This window comes from Peromyscus leucopus, chromosome 7 (assembly GCF_004664715.2).
Source record: "Peromyscus leucopus breed LL Stock chromosome 7, UCI_PerLeu_2.1, whole genome shotgun sequence".
Taxonomy (NCBI): Eukaryota; Metazoa; Chordata; class Mammalia; order Rodentia; family Cricetidae; genus Peromyscus; species Peromyscus leucopus.
Genome location: NC_051069.1, coordinates 75,594,937 through 75,617,871, shown reverse-complemented (window position 1 = coordinate 75,617,871; position 22,935 = coordinate 75,594,937). Strand labels below are relative to the sequence as shown.

The 22,935-nt window shown below is 44.7% G+C and overlaps 1 protein-coding gene across 1 annotated transcript in view; it reads left to right on the top strand.

Annotated features, from left to right (window-relative positions):
- Me1 (malic enzyme 1) overlaps positions 1-22,183 on the top strand; it is a 121,869-nt gene extending 99,686 nt beyond the window's left edge. Inside the window, exons 10-14 of the mRNA XM_028875513.2 lie at positions 6,182-6,287; positions 7,645-7,787; positions 9,268-9,441; positions 15,955-16,053; positions 20,620-22,183. Coding sequence (XP_028731346.1) covers positions 6,182-6,287; positions 7,645-7,787; positions 9,268-9,441; positions 15,955-16,053; positions 20,620-20,790 — 693 coding nt within the window. The 3' untranslated portion in view covers positions 20,791-22,183. The remainder of the gene's footprint in view (positions 1-6,181; positions 6,288-7,644; positions 7,788-9,267; positions 9,442-15,954; positions 16,054-20,619) is intronic.
- The last annotated feature ends 752 nt before the right edge of the window (positions 22,184-22,935 follow it).

Sequence of the window (22,935 nt, the reverse complement as noted above, 5' to 3'; positions counted from 1 at the left end):
GAAACCCTGTCTTGAAACCTCACGCCATCCCCAATCTATCTGCTGTGAGATATAGTAGCTTGGAAACAAGTACCCAGTTTGATTACTTTCTTCCTTTCCAATTCAAATAGAAGATGGCCTGTGCATTTGTAGGTATTCAGAAGAACAGCAGTCTTTGATTATATGCATGGTTTTTTTAAACAGGAAATAATGACTATTGATACTAGTGTGCAGAATTATTATTGGTCAACTTCATTTCCTGCTATCTTAAATCTTAGGTGCCTTTGAAAAAGCATGTTCAGTGTTGTTGCATCTTCTTGTATTAAGAAGCAACACAAAATAAGGAGGGAACAAAGATTAAAGAGGCAACCTAACAAAGAAATGTCTAGCTATCCCTAATCTGTTTGGCACAGAGACAGAAGGAAGAAAGGGAGAGAGGAGGGACACAGGAATGGGGGAGGAAAGGAAGGCGGCAGGCTACCAAATTTGGGGTTTCTGGGTAAACAGATGCCCACAGTTTGCTAAGAGAAGGCAAAGAGCAAGGGTTCCTGGTAGCGGAAAACGTGATTGTGGTAAGAAAAGTAGGGCACGAGGCCATGTGTGCATGTGTGCGCGTGTGAAAGGTTAGCATGTGAAAGCAACAGGGTCAAAGACTGGAAACCCCTCCCACCAAATGTGACATGTAACAGCACGTGCAGAAAAATACCCACATGTATATATGTATGTATGTATGTTTGTATGTATGTACATGTGTACACACACACACACACACACACACACACACACACACACACACACACACAGTGCCTAGCTCTCCAGCCCAATTCCTTGCTGGAAAGTGCCATCTTTCCTAATCAACTGTCTTATTTCTACCATGTCTGTGTGTCCTTAATCCAATTCCTTGGACACAGAACCTGGAAAGCCCATATGGGCCCTCCAGACTCCACTCTCTGCCTAAAGCAAAGGAAAAAGAGACTATTTCCATATACAGCTTAAGTGACTAGCACAGGAGTATGTCCAAATTAGTTTGCTTTTGGGGGTGGGGTAATGAGCCACAACTTTAGAAAAATAAAAGTAGACAGTAACAGGCACCAGCTGCAGCATCAGCAGATGTAGCCAAGGCTGCCCCTTTCCGATCATTTCTTGCTAAGCGTGGAGAATACTTGGCAGACTATTTTTTTTGTCTCTTGGTTCTGCTTGTGTCCTGCAGAGCCCTTCAGCAATGCTAATGTACTGTTCCATGGTTCCTGGCTGTCTTTCAGTGTTCACTCAGCATTTGTAAGTCACACCAGGAAAAAATCTGTGGGGACTGGGCTGTGGGAGATTTATGCTTCTTACTAGTTGGAGTGTATTCTGCCAAGTTTGGGCTTCCATGGCCAAGACCTGCCAGTGGTTACTGTGATTAATAAAGCAAGATGTCTGCAATAAAACACACACCTTTCCATTTTCATGGAGATAAGTGACAAATTTATTTAAAACTATATGCTGGAGGAGTTTGGGGGGATGTTCAGCACAGTGTTTATGACGCTTTAGGATTTGCTTCACATTCTTGGGAATTTAGAGGGTCTAGGTACATACATGTTTTTCATTAATCTCGGGTTGTTTTCTCCACAGTATTATCAGAAATCTGTGATTACAAAGTTATGTGTTCATTTCTCCTTGTCAGATGCGTCATTTATAGTTGTCTGAAACCATATGCCTTTAAAAAGCGTATCTGTAGGGTTGTAATAGATGGCTTAAAACAGTTATTCCCCAAGCCATTAGTCATTTCTCATCACCTAGGGGGAACCTGAGGCAGGCTAGAAGACAGGGGAAATCGTGGGGACAGAGGGAGAGAAGTCCCTCCCCCAGGCATCCAGCTGAGGCCTCTCCCAGTGGAGAAGCAAGAATGTTAGCCCAGTGAATGGCTGCTCATGGCCTCGTCCCAACTCTAAACTAGTTTTCTAGGAATCTTACAAAAACCAGAAACCCTTTTTATGGGAAAAAGACATGTACTAAACTCCATATTCAACCCAAGCACCTGCCAATTTTACCTTATCAGATGATCATTCTGTCCAAGGCGACTGTAACCACTCCAGAATCTCATTATCAAAGGAGAGAGAAGATGAGAAATGAGAGCCACCAAAAGGGTCTAAATGCTTAATGGTAGTACAATTGTGACTGTACTGTAAGGAGCCATACTGACACTTGGGTGTCCGATTTCTCTTGGAGAAGCCCACATCATGTGTTTTTTCTCCAAGCCCCTCTCTTTCTCCCAACACTCATGCTTAAGCTCATAAAATATCTTCAATAACATCTCCAACTACGGGCCAGTGAGATAGCTCAGCAGATAAGGCCACTTGCAATACAAGCCTGGCGACCCCAGTTCAATCCCCAGAATCCATGTAACAGTAGAAGGAGAGAACTAATTCTCACAAGTTGTTCTTTGGCTTCCACAAATATAATGTAGCTAGCACACACATTACTCCCCCACAAATAATAATAATAATAATAATAATAATAATAATAATAATACCCCATTGTAATAGCTGGAGCTCATTGGAATCTGTTTCCTCTATTAGAGAAGGTAGTGCAGTTAGACAGGTTCCCTCAACTGTCGAGTCAGCTTGAAGAGTAAATCCCTGGCCTGCAGGCTCACTTGGAGCTTTGGGGAACAGTTTTCATGATGCAGCTTTGTATTAGGGAAGGCTGCTCTCTCTGCTGCCATGGCCAGGAGTCCGTTTCACCGCAAACAGGAGAGCTGGCCATACCGTGGTTGCTACCTGTTCCTCAGCACCCGCCTGTTGCTTGTCGCCCAGGCTCTAAAGCCTGCTGCGTCCACCTAAGCCAGATTAATATGACCACACGTTTCCAGAAGAGCCATGTGACTGCCACTGCGTTATCCTCATTCCTCATTTTCTTTCCGTGTATAGTGAGAGTGCATCCATTTAGTGACTGCTGAGTTTAATGCAGAAACTGAACAGACGCCGAGAGCTAAGGAAAGTGGTGAACAAAGCTGTGTTTGACCTTGAACACGGAGGAGGTTATGTTGGAAGCAGTGTGGAGCCCTCCAGCACTTGGCTTCTAGGGCCTTGAGAGCATAGGCTGGGATCTCACTTCTACAGTTGCAGCTGTATGCGTTTCTATGAAGAGTAGTAAGCCAAAATTGTATCGTGTTTTGTTTAGAATGCTTGCAGCTGAAAGTTACTGTTCCCAGGAAATATGCCTTCCCAAGCCAGAATTTATCTGGTATCTCTACTGGAAATTTCGCTATGTAAGACTCAAACTAACCATGAATTTTAGCTCAGACTGCTTCCAGAAATTGTTCAGAAATAGTTTAGATATTAAAAACTGTAACTGTTAATGATTCCAAAATTTTTTTCATGACCAGAATTTCTTTTTTCTTTCTAATAAGGCAAGATGATATTTGCCAACTACCAATAAGGGAACTGAGTGGGCAGAGAGATTGCAAAAGCATTCATTTTCTTAAACCATTTCCAGGAGAGGCGCCATTAACTCCTAAAGTCATTAGGACTAATGTCGGGTTAAAACAGGCACATACAGCCAGTACGGAAACTGCTCTGGTGGTGGCCCAGGCTGTGTTGTCACATCTTGAGGACACACAGCAGTGGTTTCTTTCCATTCATCAAAGTGGACAGCACTGTTGATGTTTGGCCCGTGGCTTTACACTTCCTTCAGGTTGGGCCCACATCTGCCCCGTACTGCTCCGTGTGGGTGGGTCCAGCGGCCGACTCCAAGCAATGTCAGTGGTACAAGGGGACAGGGGATAGATGTATCAATCAGTTCTGAAGACTGACACAGGAACTGTCATCCCAGCCCACATTTTAGTAACCAGGGCAAGCCATATGTTCCAGTCCAAAAACCCAGGCAAGGGAGAAACAGAAACCCCCAAGTGGTGGTTCCATTTAGGATCTTCCAACACTCAGATGTGGAATGGCACTCACACAACCACTCTGTTTCCCACTGTTCGATGTTTGATGTTGCATTTGTTATAAGGTAGACTTTGTGCTCAGATTCTGAGCATATTTAATGCAGACTGGGATAAGCTCTGCTGTTCCAGTTAGGTTTAATAGGTGCCTTTTTTAAACTGGGGGTGGGTTCATTGAACAGTCCCCCCATGGTGAGCATGGTGAGCAGAAAGCATCTGTGCAGTCTGCTTTTGGTGGATGGACCTGCAGAGCTACTTAGCAGAGAGCGCAGACGCAGGACGGAAAGGACAGAGAACAGTTGAATTTTTTTATCTCTAACTCATTTGTGAGAAATTCTTTGATATGCCAAATGCCTATTTTCTTCCTGTTTATGACTAAAACCTTATGATTAGGCCCACTCATTCTTTCCATGCAAAGTGCTGCCTAGTGTTTGTTATGGATCTATGCAAATGAAGTAAATTCCCTGCCTGTGATGGTAACAGGTCAGCATGAGAGCACTCAATAAGATTGCCCCTTAGGACCCCAGATTATGTAAGAACTGTGAAATTTTCAGTATTATCATAGTTTTTAAGTTATTAAAAGGCAATTAATATCTTGCTGCAAACACAAAAGAAACTAGTCTGTGTGTGTACTTGCTATTAATCAGTTTAAAATTAATTTATGGGGGCTGGAGGTAGAATGCAACAGTGTTGCTAAAATTATCTTGCTTTATTTTAAGGAAAAGCAGTCTGTTCATGAGAGAAATAAAGATTCGGAATCACTTGACAGTTACAGTTTTTAGTATCTAAACCATTTCCTCGCATGCGTGAAGGTAGGACTCAGACTCCAATACCAAAGAAGTTTCTGTCGAAGGAGTTCTCTCCGATTTAGGATTAATCACAAAACACAAGTGAACAATTTGGTATTTCCTGATTAAAGTAGAACTCAGAATAGTTTTTCAGGTAAACATGACTAATGAGGTTATGGGCCGAGATACCAGCTTACTATTGCTAGTATCCTCTACTGCCTGGGTGTGGAATGGGAGCTTGGGATTTGATTGTAATGAATGAAGGGGCTTGTTTTCATGGTGTCTCGGATGTAGTGTATGCTGATGCGTGGAGCAGAAAGAATGGGGAAAACATCATGGAATACAGCAATGACCAATGGTGCACTCTCTCTTTTGGAAGCCACCCAATCCAATGTCACATCTATAATGCAAAGCCGTGGTACACAAATAGCAATTTGTAGCAGACTAGGATAAAATGTTCCAAAATTATAAGGGGCTGGAAATATGTTCCTTTCCCTTTAACAGAAGTTTTTTTTTTGTTTTTTTTTTTTTTTGTTGTTGTTGTTGTTTTATCATGGCTGATAGTGGTCCAAGTGTTTCCCATGTTTCCATCATTTCTTTAACCCCCAGTGACCTGCTGAGGCATAAGTTCCTGCTTTACTTGTTTACAGAGAAGGAAACAAATAGAAAGGGTTCACATGTTTTAGATTTTCCAGGATTCTGTATATTGCTTTTAAAAGCAAATAAATCTGGGCCGAAGAGATGATTCACTGGGTAAAGTGGTTCCCACACAGTCATGAGGATCTGAGTTCAAACCCCAAAACCCACATAAAGTACATGGCTGTAAATCCAGCGACTGATAGGGTAATGTGGCAAGTGGAGACAGGAGATATCCTGGGAGCTTGCAGCTCAGTTAATGGGGTACACAGTGATGAAGAAGGACTCTGTCTCCAACAAGATAGAAGGTGAAGACCAGCAGCCAAGGTTGTGTCTGACCTCCCCGTGTGCTCTGTGCCTGAACTCATACACATGACCTGGTGCGCACGCACGCGCGCACACACACACACACTTTAAAGCAAGGAGATTGCACCAACTTCAGGCCTGACCATTCAGTCTGGCATCCAGCATTTGGAGAGCTATCCAGGCCAGTTCTGTGCTGTAGTGGAAAGGCAGTCCCAGTTACAAATGCCTGATGTAAGTTGTGGTCACTTACAATCTCTGAACCTGTGTCCTCGTGTGTAAAATAACAGTGACTGTACTTGGCCTGTGTCTCTTGTTGGATTTGTTTTGCTCACTACTGTGTCACCATTGTCTGGAACACTGTCTGCCATGGAAATATTTGTCGAAGGGACAAGTGAAGTACTAGAGTGACCTGTAGAGAGCCTCAAGAGTAGATGCCATGGGTAGGACACCAGATGCTAAGCAGGAGTGCTAGCAGTGTGGAATATTTGATGTGCCTCTGACCCAAGCATTTGCAATACTTTTACTTCTCATTTGCATTACTTAGGGACGTGCTTCTCTCACAGAAGAGAAAGAGGAATTTGCCCATGAACACGAAGAAATGAAGAACCTAGAAGCCATTGTTCAAAAGATAAAACCAACTGCCCTAATAGGTAATTTTTTTTCTTCCTTTTCCTTTAATTTGGCCTGTTTAGCACTATTTTGCTTTTTAAAAATTCTAACCTTTGGAATCCAGAAAGAAAATAGACTCACTCAGGTAGCGGGGTCCTCACAGGTACTGAGATGTAATTCAGTTCTGCTTTCCTAGTATTCCTGATTTGAACTGAAGTGTGGCCTTTGTGCAGTCAGCCCTTTTCCAGGCTTCACTACTCCAGGTAGACAGTCCTTCTTGAACGTGCTGGAAACCCACCCCCAGAGCACTAGTCTGTGCCTAGAGATGGATTTCAGTTGTCATCAATGTGAAGGGAATGTGGAGGGAGAAAGGAAAGGAAAGGCCACCTGACATCCAGTGGGTAGAGGTCAGTAGTGTTGGCAAAGTGTCCTGTGGTGCACAGGGCAGCCTTGCATGAGGAACCATGCCTGCAATATAATAGTTATGCTGAGAGAAACCATGCCCACAGTAGTCAGTCACACTGAGATCCGGGAGCTCTGAATGAGATCCCTAGAAGGCAGCTTGCACCCCACCTATCATTACGATCTTCCTCAGGTACTCCAACACTGTGTGTGCACAGTGCAGTGTGGCATGTGCATCTGGGTATGCTGTGTATCCCTACCATCCCATCCCAGCTTTGGGAAGTGGACACAGGAGGACAAGACAGGAGCTCAGCCTGAGCTCTATGAGACCTGCTTTGAAATCCATAGACAAAGTGCTCAATATGTTCAAATTCTGTGCTTAAAATCTCCAAGGAAGTTGTTATAGTTTGTTCCTATTCCCATGTCTGTCTGTCTACTTTCAACCATAGTCTGTTCTTAGAAGTGCGTTTGCAGTAGTTGATAATACTGCGGGTGATGATCGGGAATCAAAGAACTTTATCAAGCTTTCAGTGTGTCTTACACAGTGCATTCTCCAGCTTACTCCTTTTCACCTTCGTTAGCTGCTTTACTCTGCCTTCAGCAAGTGGTTATTTCAGTTTCACAATAGAATGAGATGATTATTACCGTTGCCTATAAAGACACAATTACCACAGTCTACTCAAAATTGCTTAAAGAGAATGTATTAGATTAATACATTCATAGTTGAATTTCCTGATACAAATGCTTGGAACCAGAGTTCCTAATGATGGACTAGGAACTCTGTATTGTGAGTCTGTTGTCACACCTGTGACTTATAAAGGCACTTGTGGGTTTAACCCTGAAGATGATTGGCCTTGAACAATACTGTTTCATCACTAGACGTCAGTGTGAACATGCTGTACTTGGTTGCTGCCCTATCTCATTGTCTCGGGGCCTGTGCCTCTTGGATGAACTAACCAAGGACAGTCCTACTCCTCCATTTCTTTTCCTTTTTAGGAGTCGCTGCAATTGGTGGTGCTTTCACAGAACAAATTCTCAAAGATATGGCTGCCTTCAACGAACGGCCCATCATTTTTGCTTTGAGTAACCCAACCAGCAAAGCAGAGTGCTCTGCGGAGCAGTGCTACAAAGTGACCAAGGTGAGCAGTCAGGTGGTGGTCAGTTCCAGGAAGCCTAGGATGCCCGAGGGGCTGATCACACCTCCTGACGTCACACTTACTCCATCCAGAACGGAAGATGCATGAACGCACCCAAGGTGTGACTGCCTCCTCTCCCTCAGTGTGGAATCACTCTTCTCAGCATCAGTAAATAAATCAACTGTGTATGATAACTTTCCTTGAGTGATTTGCAAAGTAACACTTAACTATAAAAAGGAAAGGGAAAGGACTTAGCTTGGGATGGTCCGAAGCTCTCTTTAACTAGCTGTTTCTGAGCATTGAAGCATACAAGATGAAACCACAGTTTAGTTTCTGCTTAGCTAAATTTTGGGTTTGGATTTTGATGCCATGGGTGGAGGATCTGGGCAGCTATGCTGATACCCAGCCAGGCTGGCATGGAATCCTCAGGGCTCAATACTTCACTGTTTTAAAAATAAAAAGTTAATTTTATACTGTGTTTGTACTACCATATATTTGACTGATAGGTTGGCCACATTCCTTTTACTCTCTTCAAAGACTTGAGATTATCATTATAACAAAAATGAAGTTAGTTTTATGCATCTGAATCCTTTATTTACAGATAATAGAGTAGAGAAGGTAAACACAGCACAAAGTGCTGATAGTGTGTACAAGCCAGAGCTTGACGGCTCGGCTTTGTGAGCAATGTGTCGAGAGCTCATCACTGGGGTGAACATGTTTTTAACAAGGAGCCACTCCGCGCTTTCTCTCTCTTATCGGGATGGCATCGGTATCCTGAGTAATCTGAATCTTCATTTCATGTACAGATCGAGTTTTCTTTGCATTCTCCAGTAGCTTTGAATCCTCAAGGGAAGAAAAGAACCTTTTGCTCAGAATTGTAGTGTAGTGCCTTGCGCATAGGAGGCCCCCATAAGCAGGTGTGTAATGAATTATTTTGTCTTTGTGTGTCACACCCGTCCTTGTTAGTGTAGAGGCTCCTGCCATACACATGCACAGTGTTAGTCAGTCTTACAGTTCTGTTTTAAACTCTGTGTGTGTCAGAGCTAGATGAGCTCAGCGCTTTCTTAAGATCTTGCCTAATGCTCTGTATTGTAAAACATTGACAGTTACCTTGAGGCTGCACAGTAAGTTCTAACCTAACATGCCATTTCCAGTACTCTAGAGACCTGTTGATTTTATCTTCAGAAGTCTAGTTAGAAGCCTCTATAATGTGGTTGTTGGGCCTGTGGTTGGACAGGCCCACACTGCAGAGAACAGAGTGGTAGCCTCAGGGAATCGTGTGCTTTGCCCACTCAGGACAGATTACTACAGAGAACAGTGACAAGCACCCCTCCTGACCCATCGGCAGCACCGGGGCCCACTAGGAGTTAAGCGCCGACCACCCTTAGACTGCCGCCTGCGGATGGCTCTGTCGTCACGGCACAGCGGTTCTCAGGTGCTCAGCTCGCTCGTCCTCAGGACCGTGTGTCCGTCTGTGTTGCAGGGTCGCGCCATCTTCGCCAGCGGCAGTCCTTTTGATCCAGTCACGCTTCCAGAGGGACGGACTCTCTTTCCTGGCCAAGGCAACAACTCCTACGTGTTCCCTGGAGTCGCTCTTGGGGTGGTGGCCTGTGGGCTGAGACACATCACTGACAAGGTCTTCCTCACCACTGCCGAGGTACTGTGAAGCTGGTGGGTGCTGAGGCAGCATTTGCTCCGCTCAGTGTTTTATGTACGTATCGTCACAGCTGTCTACAAGTGTGAAGAACTCTTAGTAGAGAATTTGGAGTGGGGAGCAGGTTCGTGTGAGTTGCTAGTGAGATTTCTCTCAGTAGTTGGCAGGTTTTGTTCATAGAAGGGGCCTTTTATTGCCCGTAGATACTGATGGACTTTAGGACGTCAGTGAAACAAGTGTCTTTCCCAAATGGTGACAAGTACCATTTCTCCACAGTGAGCCTTCCTGAGGACTGGCATTTTAAAGTCGACATAGTGTAGTGGAAGTGGCTGTCCTCAATGTTCCAGGGCAGGAAATAGAAGCCACACTAGTGTTCAAGCAGAAATGAAATTACAACAGGGCATTATGTGTTCATATGATCAGGAAAAGGGCTGCTGAGATGGTTCCATGGGTACAGATGCTTGCTGCCAATGCTGAGAGCCTGAATTCAGTGTTCAGAACTTACATGGTAAGAAGAAGAACCAGCTCTTGCAGCTTGGATTCACTTCCACATGTGTGTTGTGGCATGCACTGCCTCCCCCCCCCCCCCCCCCCCACCTCCCGGAATAAAGTAAAAATGTAATGAGGGTATATTTTAGGAAACTACTGATAGGAGATGTTGGTTCTCTCCTGGGATTTCAGGAAAGGCCCCCAGGCTGTCACAGAGCCCGGGGAATCGTGTACAGTTGAGAACTGACTTTATCCAACTGCAGGCTGATGAGGTAGCCATAGTTTCACAGACACTGGCAGAGAACATGGAGCCCCAGCTCAGAGACAGAGCTTTATCATCCTGGTGAGAAGATCCTGTGAGCCTTGTGCTGCTGTCAGCTTCCTCAGCATCCCCAGCCTCAGCGGGACGGTGACAGTGGTGGCCGTATATGTGTAAGCCATCAAGGGCTTATCCTGCTGTAACTGGGTTTCGGATTTGGCCAGAATACAACTCATGAGTGAGAAACTTGTCGATTTCTCTCAAATTAAACATTGTATAACATGATAGCTGAGCTGAACCACATGAAACCTGACTGGTTTAAAGCACGTACCCAGCAAGCATGCTGCTCTCTGCACTGTGAAGGAACCCCAAGGACTGGGGCGGGGGGGGGGGGGGATCCAGAGTCACTGTGTGATCAAAGAGCACTTCTGCCTCCCTCTGGGACAGATGCCTGGCAGCTGGAGCATTTCTTCTTCAGGCTTTCTGCAGCGTTGAAAGTATGACAGCTGATGTGTCTGGTTGGTTTCTTTTTAACTCAAAAGTATTGTTAAATTCAAATAGATGTCTAATTGCTAAGAGCATTTTAAGGTTTTTACATAAAGAAAAATATCACCCTTTCTTTTAGGACAAGTGTGAGCTTGAGTCGCCTTAGCCCGTTTCCTTTAGCTCTAGCACCCTCTAGCGGCAATGTCAAGTAAATACTTGTTATTTCTCATTCACTAATAATGATCACTACTAAAGGCTCATGCTTTAATCCCAAGTGGGTCTCTGTGAGTTCAACAAGAGTCTGGTCTGCATAGCAAGTTTCAGGCCAGCCAGAGTTACGTGGTGACACCCTGAGCCCTGCATTCCAATTTTTTTTTTCTTTTTGGAAGAGGGAAAAAAGTTAATTGGGTGTGGTGGCTCCCTTGGGAGGCCTAGGTGTAAGATTTCGAGCTTCAGGCCAGACGTGGCTACACAGAGAGCTCCATGTCAGCCTGCACTATATATGAAACACCAAACCCAAACAGAGGAAGAGAACACAGGGCTGTGCACAGCTGAGCTCTCCTCACTGCAAGGTTTCTCTCAGCTGCATGGAGGGCCTTCAGAATTCACACTTCACACGACACTCCCCTGCTTGTTTTCCTTGTCTCGTCATCTCTCTTTTAATTAAGACCCTGTGTGTGAGCGCGTGTGCACATGCACTCACCCACACGTGCTCACACATGCCCACACACATACGATTTAGGGTGTTTTCTACCCAGTTGTGTAGGACAGGTCTCTCCCTGAACCTGGGGCTTGTGATTTGGGTGGGCTGGCTGACTAGCATGTCTCCTGGTCTCTCCCTCCTGAGCACTGGGTGTATCCCAAGTGTATCTGCAGAGCCTTGCCCTCCATCCTGCAGGTGCTGAGATCCGCCTCAGGTCCTCCGTGTATCGGCGCCTGCACGCTGGGCCATCTCCCAGCCCCAAGGCAATCCTTATTTAAACACGCCGACACTGTTCTCCTCCTGCTTGGTGTTTACTCTTGAGAATTTTGGATTTTAAAAGATCATGTGGCCTCTGAGACTAGAGGTCACTCCCCTTCAGCTGTTCTTCAGAATGCCAGTAACAGCGAGTGCAGTGCTGGCACGGAGCAGAAGCAGCGCATGCACACTGTTGAATGCAGCAGCGCCAGCCACAGCGAGGCGGGAAGAACAGATGCGGTGCTGTGGATGCTCACCGCCAGAGGGCCTAGAAGGCTGTCTGGATTGTCTGGTTCAGCTAGACAGCTAGCTGAAGTAACAGCCGGACTTGCTTTATTTGACAAGCCCAGGTCGAGTCACCTTTAGTATTATAGCAAAACCAAAAATAAAACCAAAAACCAAAACCAAACCACAAAACAACTGGTTTGAGGGTTTTGGAGAGATGGCTTGGTGGTTGAGAGTACTGGCCACTCTTCCAGAGAACCTGGGTTCAATTTTCAGCCCATGTGGTACCTCACAACCATCTGTAACTCCAGTTCTGACATCTTCTGTCTTCTAAGGACACCAGGCATGGACACATGTGGTGCATAGACATGCATGTGGGTAAAACACCCATATATAAAATATAAAATAATAATAATTTAAATACTAGTTTGGTCACACATGAAACCAGAAATCTCATGGATTGGACTAAAGATGAAAGATTATTTCTGGAGTCCTAGAAAATTTTGTTTTATGTGTGAGTAGTGTATGTGTATGTACTTACGCAGGTGTGAGTACATGTGTGAGCTGAGCTCCGACTCTCAGGACTGGGCAAGCGACATTTTACTAACTAAGTCATCTCTCCAGCCTCTGTTCCTGATCTTCTTTTTGAGTATAAAGAGATTTTTAACTCTTGTGGTGCTGGTAACCAACAGTGTGGCTCACTTCGGCATCTGCAACTTGTATAGCATGCAGCAACACGTCAGTCGTGTTTGTACTGACGTGTATTTGACTTGGGTGGGCAGGAGCCTCTTGCTCTCTTCAAATATTTGAAAATTCCACTGTAACATATGGTGATATTTTATTTGTACTGAAATGTGATTTTATTTGTATGTTAATAAATAAAGTTGCCTGGGGGTCAGGCTAATAGCAAGCCGTAGCAGAAGCCGGGCGGTGATGGCGCACACCTTTAATCCCAGCACTTGGGAGGCAGAGCTAGGCGGATCTCTGTGTGTTCAAGGATACAGCCAGCATGGAGACACACGCCTTTAATCTCAATACCAACCACAGAAGACCTGGAGGTCTGTATAGATGGGCAGTGACGAGGAGGTCATGTGGTTGGGTTTACAACCAATGAGAAGGCAGAACAGAAAGTCAATAAAAAGGACAGACTCACAGGGTGTAGGTCTCTTGCTGAGGAGGACAGCAGCGGCAGTGAAGGGTAAGGTTTTTAGCTCCTAGCTGTCGCTCTGGCCTCTTGGCTTTCATCTCTGCATTGGCTCTGTGTTTCTTATTTAACAAGACGGTTACATCTACAGTAACATAACAGAGCAAAGAAAGTTCTATCCGAGACTTTCATCTTGGAAATGAATGTAGAGTTAACATAACACAGAGTTGTATCACTGTGCACAACACAGGGCCCGGCAGTTGTACTTTTCACGTGGTGTGTCAAGTGTTATCACTAGAGTAGGTGAGCCACCCCTCACCTCTGTTTCTGTCTCCTGCGTAGGATAGCACCTGTGTCCGGAGTAATTTAGATTAATTTTTTTATGATTTTTTTTCATTTTCTGTGTTTGAGTGTTTTCCTTGCATGTATGTAAGTATGCTGTGTATGTGCTGTGTGCTCATGGACCAGAAGAAGGCGTCAGATCCCCTGAACTGGAATCACAGACAGTTTTGAGCTTCCATGTGGGTGTTAGGGATCGAACCTGGCCCTCTACAAGAGCAGCCAGAGAGCTTCGTCACTGAGCCATCTCTGCAGTCTGAAGCAGGTTTTCTGCTTGTTTGCTGTTCATTTGTTTATTTTTTTGTTGTTTCTGAGGCAGGGCTACTGGCTGGCCCGTAACTCACTATGCAGACCAGGCTGGCTTCAAACCCGCAGATTGCCTGCCTCTGACTCCTGAGTGCTGGGTAAAGGTGTGTGCCAGCACACCCAGCTCGATTCTTATCTCGTCCGTAGATTGGGAGTTACCTGACATTCCTCACTAGTCCTTAAATCTGTAAACGAGGAAAACCACACATCAAGTGGGAGTGACTGGTTCTTTCCCCTGCTCTGTTTGTGGAAAATGGTACACCCACTTGGGTGGTAGGACATTTACTGCCTCTGTGTTTAAAGTTTAGGACCCTGGTCACCATCTCTGGGGGGAGGGGAAACTTGGGTTTACTACTATGTAACAAAAGCAAGAAATTAGTTAGTTAAATGAGTTTATTATATAATCAGAGTTAATATTCTCTAAGTCTAGGTGTTTTAGACACTATGACCGTGACCAAGGCAAAAACAAAACAAAACAAAACAAAAACCATTCAATTGGGAGCTTGCTTACAGTTTCAGAGGGCTAGTCTATTTGTCTTCATGGTGGGGAACACGGAGGTACTCAGGTAGGCACGTGCTGGAAACATAGCTGAGAGCTGCTTCCTGATCTGCAGGCAGGCAGGCAGGCGGTGGTGGCGGCGGCGGCGGTGTGGAACTGGGCCTGGTGGCATGGGCTCTTGAAATCTCAAAGCCCATTTCCAGTGACACACCTCCTCCAACTCCTCCAGTAGGTCCACTTCCTGATCTCCAGACAATTCTTTAGCTTCGGACCAAATGTGGAACTATTTGAGCCTATGGGGGTCATCCTTCCTCAGACCATCACACTAGCCTGTCATTTTTTATATGACAGTGTTGCACTAATTTAATAGTAGCTGTGCTGTTGATTACTGCTTCTCCCCACCCTGGCTGTCTAGTTGTCGGTGGTCACAAGTTCTTAGCCACCCACAGTGCCAGTGTATTCCATTCCTCTTTTCTCTGCAGAGGCTCTTCACCCCCCAGGTTCGGGGAGGGTTGTCTCAGCATCCACTTCACATGTGTGTGTGTGTGGGGTGGGTCTCCATGCTGTCTCCAGCACCTCCCCTGTGCATATGACTCCTCATTTCTTCTCAGTCCCTCAGTCAAGTCCGCCTCACTGGCCTCACCCTGAGCCTATCACTGTGGCTTGATTAGCTCGTATTTCTCCTGCAGCCAGGCTGTGTCCTCTTCTATCTCCTTTGGTTCTGTGAGTTACCTCACTGCCCTGGAGACTTCTGTAGGTGGACCCATGCCTGTGCGCAGCCTATTGGCGTGCTGATGGAACCCAAACATATCTTTGAAATAACTGCATGAGACAAAGACAGGTGGATCTCCATGAATTCAAGATCAGCCTGGTCTACCTCTCTAGTTGCAGACCAGCCAGAGCTACACAGTGAGGCCCCCATCTCAAAAAGAGTGTCTGCTCAGTCACTGGGATTATAGGATGAAGGTTTCCCAATCCCAGAGTCAGAAGCATAGGGGTTAAGACACACCCAAATTTGTCTCTGATTCCTGTTTTTTCCAAGTTTATAATAGTAATCTGGATAAGTAATGAAAAGTAAGTGAAAATAAAGAATAGGTAAGATCCTGACAGAGCTGGGCATGTAGCTCAGTGGTAGAGTATTTGCCTAGTGTGCACAAAGCCCTGGGTTTGATCCAGAGAGAGAGACACAGACAGACAGACAGACAGACTGACTGACTGACTCTGACTGACTATTGATTGCTCAAAATGTTGCCAGTGAAGGTTTTCTGTGTCAGCTCTGCCCCAGCGTTTCTGTTGAAGGCCCAGCTATGAGCTGACCTAGCCCCGCCTTGGGCAGTGACTTAACTGTCTGGAGCTAGGGGTGGCTTAGGGTGGTTGGTCAGGTGAGCTGACAACCAAGGGTCTGGGTAAACTCGAGTCCTTAGAGTGAAGTGAGCGAGCTTTCTCAGCTCCCTGCTGTCCTCCCTCATGAGTTTGGAGTGCGGAGTAAGAGCAGGTCTGCCTCGGCTGACTGCCCTCCCTGTTTTCAGGGCCCCTTCGTGACACTTCATCCCCCTTTTCTTTGCACCTTTTCCATTGGCTTATGGTTTAGTGTGAAGGAACTGAACCAAAAGGGAACCTGGGTTCAGTTCTCTCACTCTTGGTGTGATCTCAGCAGTTGCCGTGGCTTAGCTTTTCTGTTGATGAAGGGGCATTAGACCGTCATTTTCATGTGGGAGTTTCCATAGGTGGCCATTCCCTTAGTTGTCTCCTTATTTTCCACACCGAATCATGTGCTGTATAAACTTTTCTGTTCCCTTTCTCGTTTAAAGGTCATATCTCAGCAGGTGTCTGATAAACACCTAGAAGAGGGCCGGCTCTATCCTCCTTTGAATACAATTCGAGATGTTTCCTTGAAAATCGCAGTGAAGGTAAAAACCATGTAGCCTCATTATTTTTCCATCCTTCCCTCGCTAAATATGTATTGTTACCATTTTCCATGCTTGCTTGGCATGTATGTTCATTTTCTAGGACCTGAGGAACTGAGACTTGGTGACTGAGCACTGAGGGAGCTAGCTGCGTTTTATCCTTAGAGATTGGGGAAAACATGGGGGCTGCTTGTAGATTTCTCCGTCCGTTTAGTCAGGCCTCTCCCAATTCACCTTATTGCAGTTGTTCTATAGAGCTGTTTATATAGTTCCCACAGACTGACTAGAGTGACGTTTACACCGGGAACCTCCTGCTACATTCCTGTCTGTGATTAGAACAGTAGGTCTCAACTTTACTAATGCTGCGACCCTTTAATACAGTTCCTCATGATGTCGTGACCCCAACCATTAAATGAATGTTGCTACGTCATAACTGTAATTTTGCTACTGTTATGAATTGTAATATAAATATCAGAGTTTTCTGATGGTATCCCTTCAGACCTCAAAGGGGTCGCAACCCACATGTTGAGAACCACTGGCTTAGAACATCTTGAAAGACTGAAGACCCAGGTGATAGTGTCAGAGCCAAGTTATTAGTCCTGTAGATAAAAGAATTCAAACTCTGAATTAAAAGGGAACTCAAGGGCAGCTTCATTGGGGTTTGAGGAAAAGACAACTGGACGAGCAAGCTGGGGGTCCCAGTGGCTGCTGGGAGGCGGGGGCAGGATGAGAGAGCAGAGTATGCCTTCTGAGGGAGGGTCAAGAAAGCAGGCAAGCTCAGCAATGGGCACTGGTGAACGATTACATGGTATGTGTGTACTGGAGGCGTACTCAGAGAGAGAGGAGGGAGGAAGAGATGGAGAGAGGAGAGAGAGAAGAGTGGGGGCGAGCCCAGAGTGTCAGGCAAAGGAAAAGGTCCCACCTCCCAGTCAGATCTCAGCGTAGGCAGCCTGGCAGGGGATCTGTAAGCAGCCGCAGCGGGGGAGGGGCTCCTGGGGTAAGTCCTGATTCCTCGCCTCACGTCTAACAGGTCTTCACTCAGGTGTGTTGTGTTTCTTTTCACCTTCTGGCTTCATGCTGTTCTTTGTTCTTTCAGATATAGTGTTTTGGGGTTCAGGAATGAAGCAAATCTTGAAAACTCAAAGCCTGCTTAATGACACATCTCCTCTAACAATGCCATTCTTCTTAATCCTTCCCAAACAGTTCTGTAGATGAATTGCTAAGTGGTCTTTTTTTTTTCTTTTTTAATTATGTATACAGTGTTCTGCCTGTATGCCAGAAGAGGGCGCCAGATGTCATTTCAGATGGTTGTGAGCCACCATGTGGTTGCTGGGGATTGAAATCAGGACCTCTGGGAGAATAGCCAGTGCTCTTAACCTCTGAGCCATCTCTCCAGCCCTAAGTGGTCTTATTAAATAAAAAAAAAAACCCGGAGCCAGATATTGGGGTTAAAACCTGAGAGATCAGAGGAATAGGAACAGCGACAAACCAACCTCACCTTACCGATCCTCAGCTTCCAAAAGAGACCTACTTCCTGTATACCCACACCTATATGCCTTTCTGTTCTGCTATATCATTTGCTCTCTCCATCCAGCTACATCACTTGCTCTTCCTGTGCAGCTCTGTCACTTCCTGTCTGTACAGACCTCCATACCTCTATGGTTAACTAGTGTTGGAGTTTAAGGCATGTGCCACCATGCCTGGCTCTGTTCCCAGTGTAGCCTTGAACTCACAGAGATCCAGACAGATCCCTGCCTCCCAAGTGATAGGAACCTTTGGGGACCACTCTCCTTCACACCACCACATGTGATTTTTCACCTAAGGAGGGTGATTCTGGTATTTTTCCTCTTCCTTACCAGGGCAGTAGGAGATGGGGCTTAAAGCTGATCATGAAGGTAGGGTCCATCTCCAATAACCTCCAAGCTGCTAATGGCTTATTAGCTACCTAACAGGAAAAACAGCGAGGACAAAGAACTCAAGAGCAGCTATGGGGACGATGAGTAACAGGAGGACTTGGCCAGGAACCTAAAGGCAGAGAGATTTCTCTAACATAGATGAATGGGATTGCCTTTAATGATGTGGCTGTATTGGTTTGCCATACCAAGTGCCACATTCTGGGTGGCTTAAACTAAACAATTTTATCTATCAATCTATCGAGGACTATGGGGGTCCAGCCCCTCGATAGTCCCCTCCCAGGGTCCGGGAAGAATCTACAACCAGCTGATAATTAATCTTTGATGAAAAGAAATGAATCTATGTACACGAAACTCCTTAGTCCATATACTTTATTATTCTGTGACAGTTATAAGCTTATATTCTGCTCTCATATTTAGGTCATCTTTAGCCTGATTTCTCTCTACACTTGTCTACGATCCCCTCTAGGTTCTATCTTAATTCCTTCATCTAGTTCTGCCCCTTCTAGGTTCTCATCCATTTTGTTCCTTCCCATATCATCTCCTCTCCCGTCTCCTCTCTCCTCTTCTCGTTCTACTTCATCTTGTTCTTCCCCATCTGGCTCTTTCTCATCTTCCATCTCGTTCCTCTAGTACTCTCCTGTAGCCCTTCAATCTAGTTATTCCCCATCTCAGTTTGTTCCTCTCAAGTTCTTACCCATCTAGTTCTTCCATTCTCTTTTCTCTTCCTTCTGCCTCCTGGAAGTCTCAGTATATAAAGGGAGGGTCCGAGCTAAACTGTGTAAAGCTATTACTTAACATCCACCTCTCCTAGGCGGTGTCTCCTTGTGGAATTTACTGTAAGTCAGGAGACTTGCATGTGGGCTGTTATCATTGTTAGTCCACCTGGGACTAACAATGGGCGCCCACCTGGGTGGTGTTTCCTGTAGTCCTTGAAAGTGGCCAAGGGAGATAATCTGATTCCAGAGAAAGCCTTTCCTGAGGCTGTTCTCCAAATACCTGGAATGTGTATGTCCAGAGAGTGATCAGTCTACACTGTTAGCCCTTCTTAGGGAAAAGTCAATTGGGAAAACTATGAAGGCACACATGATTTTCATAACAGAAGACAGCTGATATATAACAAGCCAAGTAACACCAAAAACTCCTTGGGATTTGGCTTCCTCTGGAGGAATTCCATGATCCCTCCAGGTAGTGACTTTGCCATAACCAGCTGAGTTCTTATGATATATTCCTGCGGCCCGCAGCATCGATCGATCAATCGATCCATCGATCCATCCATCCATCCATCCATCCATCCATCCATCCATCCATCTATCTTGTGTGGAGGCTACACACCCAAGGTCAAGATGTCAGAAATTTTGGCTTCTTTTCAGGTCTGTGTCTCTGACTTGGTGGCCGCCTTCTTGCTGTGTTTTCTCTGTATATGCTCATCTTTGGTGTTTTTGCTGTCCAGTTTTCTTTCTTTTAAGAACAGAAGTGAAGTGGACTAGGGACATCCTGAAAGACACATTTTAGCTTCTGAAGTACTACTGGTGAGGACACCAGCATGTAAGCTTATATGTGGGGGACGCAAACTTGTCCCCTAGCCGTTTTCTTTAAACTGGGGTTGGTTGGCATTTTTAGCCTCTGGCCACTAGGGGTCAGTAGCAACTGCCCAGTTTCAACAGTCAAAAGGTAGCCAGACATTATTAAGTCTTATGTATACCAAACATCAGTGGTTTACACTATTCCAAATTTATATAAATAGCACTGTTTAAGATTCACATGTTGTTATTTATCTTATTGATTGAAGGTATATTCTACAAAATCAGTACTTCAAAAAACTTCAACTAATAGTGTGTGAGTGTCTATCTTTTAGGGGAAAACAGTCTCATATTTTGTTCTGATCGGTATCAGTTTTTAGTTTCCATTATTTATGTACTGTACAGCATGTTATCATTTTAGGTTTATTTTGATAATTTAAATGAAAGTGAAGTAGCACACAATTAGAAGAGAAAGTGAGAAAGCCAGGGCAGTAGAAGGAATAAAGAGGCCTTGGATCCCGAATCTGTACTTAGAACACAGTGCAGCTGTTTACACAGAAACTGAGAACTCGAGGTGAAGAGCCGCTTTCAGGAAGGAAGCTTCCGTACGGGGCTGCAGGTTTGAGGTCCCCCAGTGTATCCAGAGGTCTACTTCTGTCGTGGAGATGGAGATGACAGAAACATAGAGTGACTAGACAGAAAGATCTAGTTGTCGTCTACGTGTGGGGAGTGGAGCAGTTGGTGTGGTTGCACTTGCTGAGAGAGTGGTGTGCAGAGGGAAGGGAGGCGGAAGATGCGTTCTTACTGTGACCAGACGACGGAAGCGAGCTCCCCAGAGACGCAGGCGTTCAGTCCAAGTTAACTAGCAGCAAGGCCCGTCAAGACTGACTGAGAAAAATGACTCTGGCCACACTTTAGTCTCTACTACTGAGACTCTCCCTGGATGCCAGCGTCGTCCCCCCCAGCTACATCTGATTTATAGTTGCATTTTCATTTTTCATCTTCTGTGTTTTGTATGTGGCTTTTACTCTAGTACAAACTATAAGTTAATTTTTAAAATGGATAAAAACTTGATTTGTGTTCCGTATCGCCTTCTCATTATTAAAATAATGACTTGCCTTCCTTGTTTCTAGATTGTGACAGATGCGTACAGAGAAAGGATGGCCACTGTTTATCCTGAACCCCAAAACAAAGAAGAATTTGTCTGCTCCCAGATGTACAGCACTAATTATGACCAGATCCTACCTGATTGCTATTCTTGGCCTGAAGAAGTCCAGAAAGTCCAGACCAAAGTTAGTCAGTAAACACAACAGCCAGACTTTTTAACCTTACCAATAAGATCTTGAAGTTCTCATGATTTCTAAGGGTTGGAATCTTTTATGATGATTCATAGTGTGCTTAGAATAAGGTGATTTTAGTTTAACAATCAAACCCATGGAAGTATATTAATATAAATTAGGATAAACTTCACACTGGACAGGTTTGTTTCACTTACTCTGGTTATTTATGTTTTCTGTTTTAATTATTCTCTTTATAAATTCTGTTTAAAAACTGTTGTACCTGCTGCTGAGAAACTCATCACTGATAATGTAGGAAGCTAAAGGAAGACCCAAACTAGTAATAAATTAATATAGTGTACCTTGATCACGTTAATGCCTACAGTTCTTTCTTGATCATTTTGTTAAAATCTTTAAAAAGTAAAGATAAACACAAACTTAGGTATAGCTGAACTTTTACTAAACAGAAACACTACTTGGCTGCCTAGAGAAAATCCTTCTCAGGACTTGTATTCCAGGCCTCGGTTCGCCTTGTTCCTTTTGCACAACTGAACTCTTGAACGCCTCTCCGAAAGCTCACTGCTGTTTACAATACCTTGTGCAGCCTTAGATCTTAATCCTCTTGTCATTGTTACAGCCCAGAGAGCAAGGCTCTCCTTGCTTCGGTTCTGAGTCCCAGACTCTCCGCAGAAGCTCTTTTCCTCATCCCTGACCAAACCTTTTCCCAGCTCCTGGCCCCGCTGAGAGACTGGGAGGTTTTGTTAGCACAGCTGGGCAGTGAGAAGGCTTTGAGGAGAGTCCTTGTGAAGGGGCCCCCTGAGGAGCCCACCTCCACCACAAGGGTGTCAGAAGCAAGACCATGGTTCCTAGACAAGCTAGGGGCCCCTGAGAATCACTTGCCCTAATGTCCCTGTGGTTAGCTCAGGTGACCGACAACTCATAGCATGAGTGACCACATCTCCCATGCCTAGCTTTCCATCACATACTAAAATATGTTGATTTCAGAACCATTCTATGGGAAGGAATAACCATTTCCCCAGGCTGTATTAATTTACTGGACAAGTTGGTGATGGAATGGATAGAAACAACTTTAAATTCCTAAGCTCGGGTTCGAAAACATTCTGTATTTCTAGAGACACTTCTGCTTTTGAAGTAATGCTTTAAAGCATGGATGGTGTTTAAGCTGGTCTTCTTTATAAAGTGACCCCCTTGAAGGTGAAGACCACAGATTCTTTCAGGTGTGAGTTAAGAGTGGAGACTTCAAATGGCAACTTTGGTTAAGAGTTTCCTTTGTGTAGTTATTGGGAAAGATTCAGAATTCCTATCTATTTCTTGTCTGTTTCCATGTTGTCAAATAGTTTTAACTGAATGTATTTACCTATGCAAAACATTTATTAAAGCATAGAAAATATGAATAACATTGTAAATAATTGTCATTTTTATTAAGATATCGCTGCCATTTACAATGATAATGCTGGGTTTTAGGAGATAATAAGAAAAGTTATTAAGATTTTGGTTTGGGTTTATTTATTTATTTATTTATTTATTTATTTGAGACAGGATTTTTCTGTGTGTAAACCTGGCTGTCCTGAAACTCACTCTGTAGAACAGGCTGGCCTAGCATTCACAGAGATTCATTTGCCTCTGCCTCCTGAGTACTGGGATTAAAGGTGTGTGCCAACACCGCCCCGGCTGGTTTATGCATTTTAAAAAGAAGATTTAGTTTTTATTTTATTTGTGTGTGTGTGTGTGTGTGTGCGTGTGTGCATGTGCTTTGGCCCTTGTTTTCTCTGATGTCCACAGAGGCTTAGAAGAGGGTATCAGATCCCTTGAAGCTAGAATTACAGGTGGTTGTGACACCTCCCCCTCCATGTGGGGCTGGGAACTGAACTGGCGTCCTCTGGAAGAGCAGCAAATACTTGTAACCTCTGATCCATGTCTAGAACGCTGAGGTAATATGAAGTTTTAAAATGCTCTAGTAATTGCTTATTCCTGTATGACCTTCATTTACTATGAAGTGAGCACAAGAGCTGGGTGCTGTAAGTGACCTCTCCCTGTTCCTAGGGACAATGGTGAAGCAGGTGTTAAGACAGTCACGTGTCAAGCATTTCAGTATGTCATCTCATCCATGGTACCCTGTGGTTTCCTCATGAGGTTGACAGTTGAAGTCAC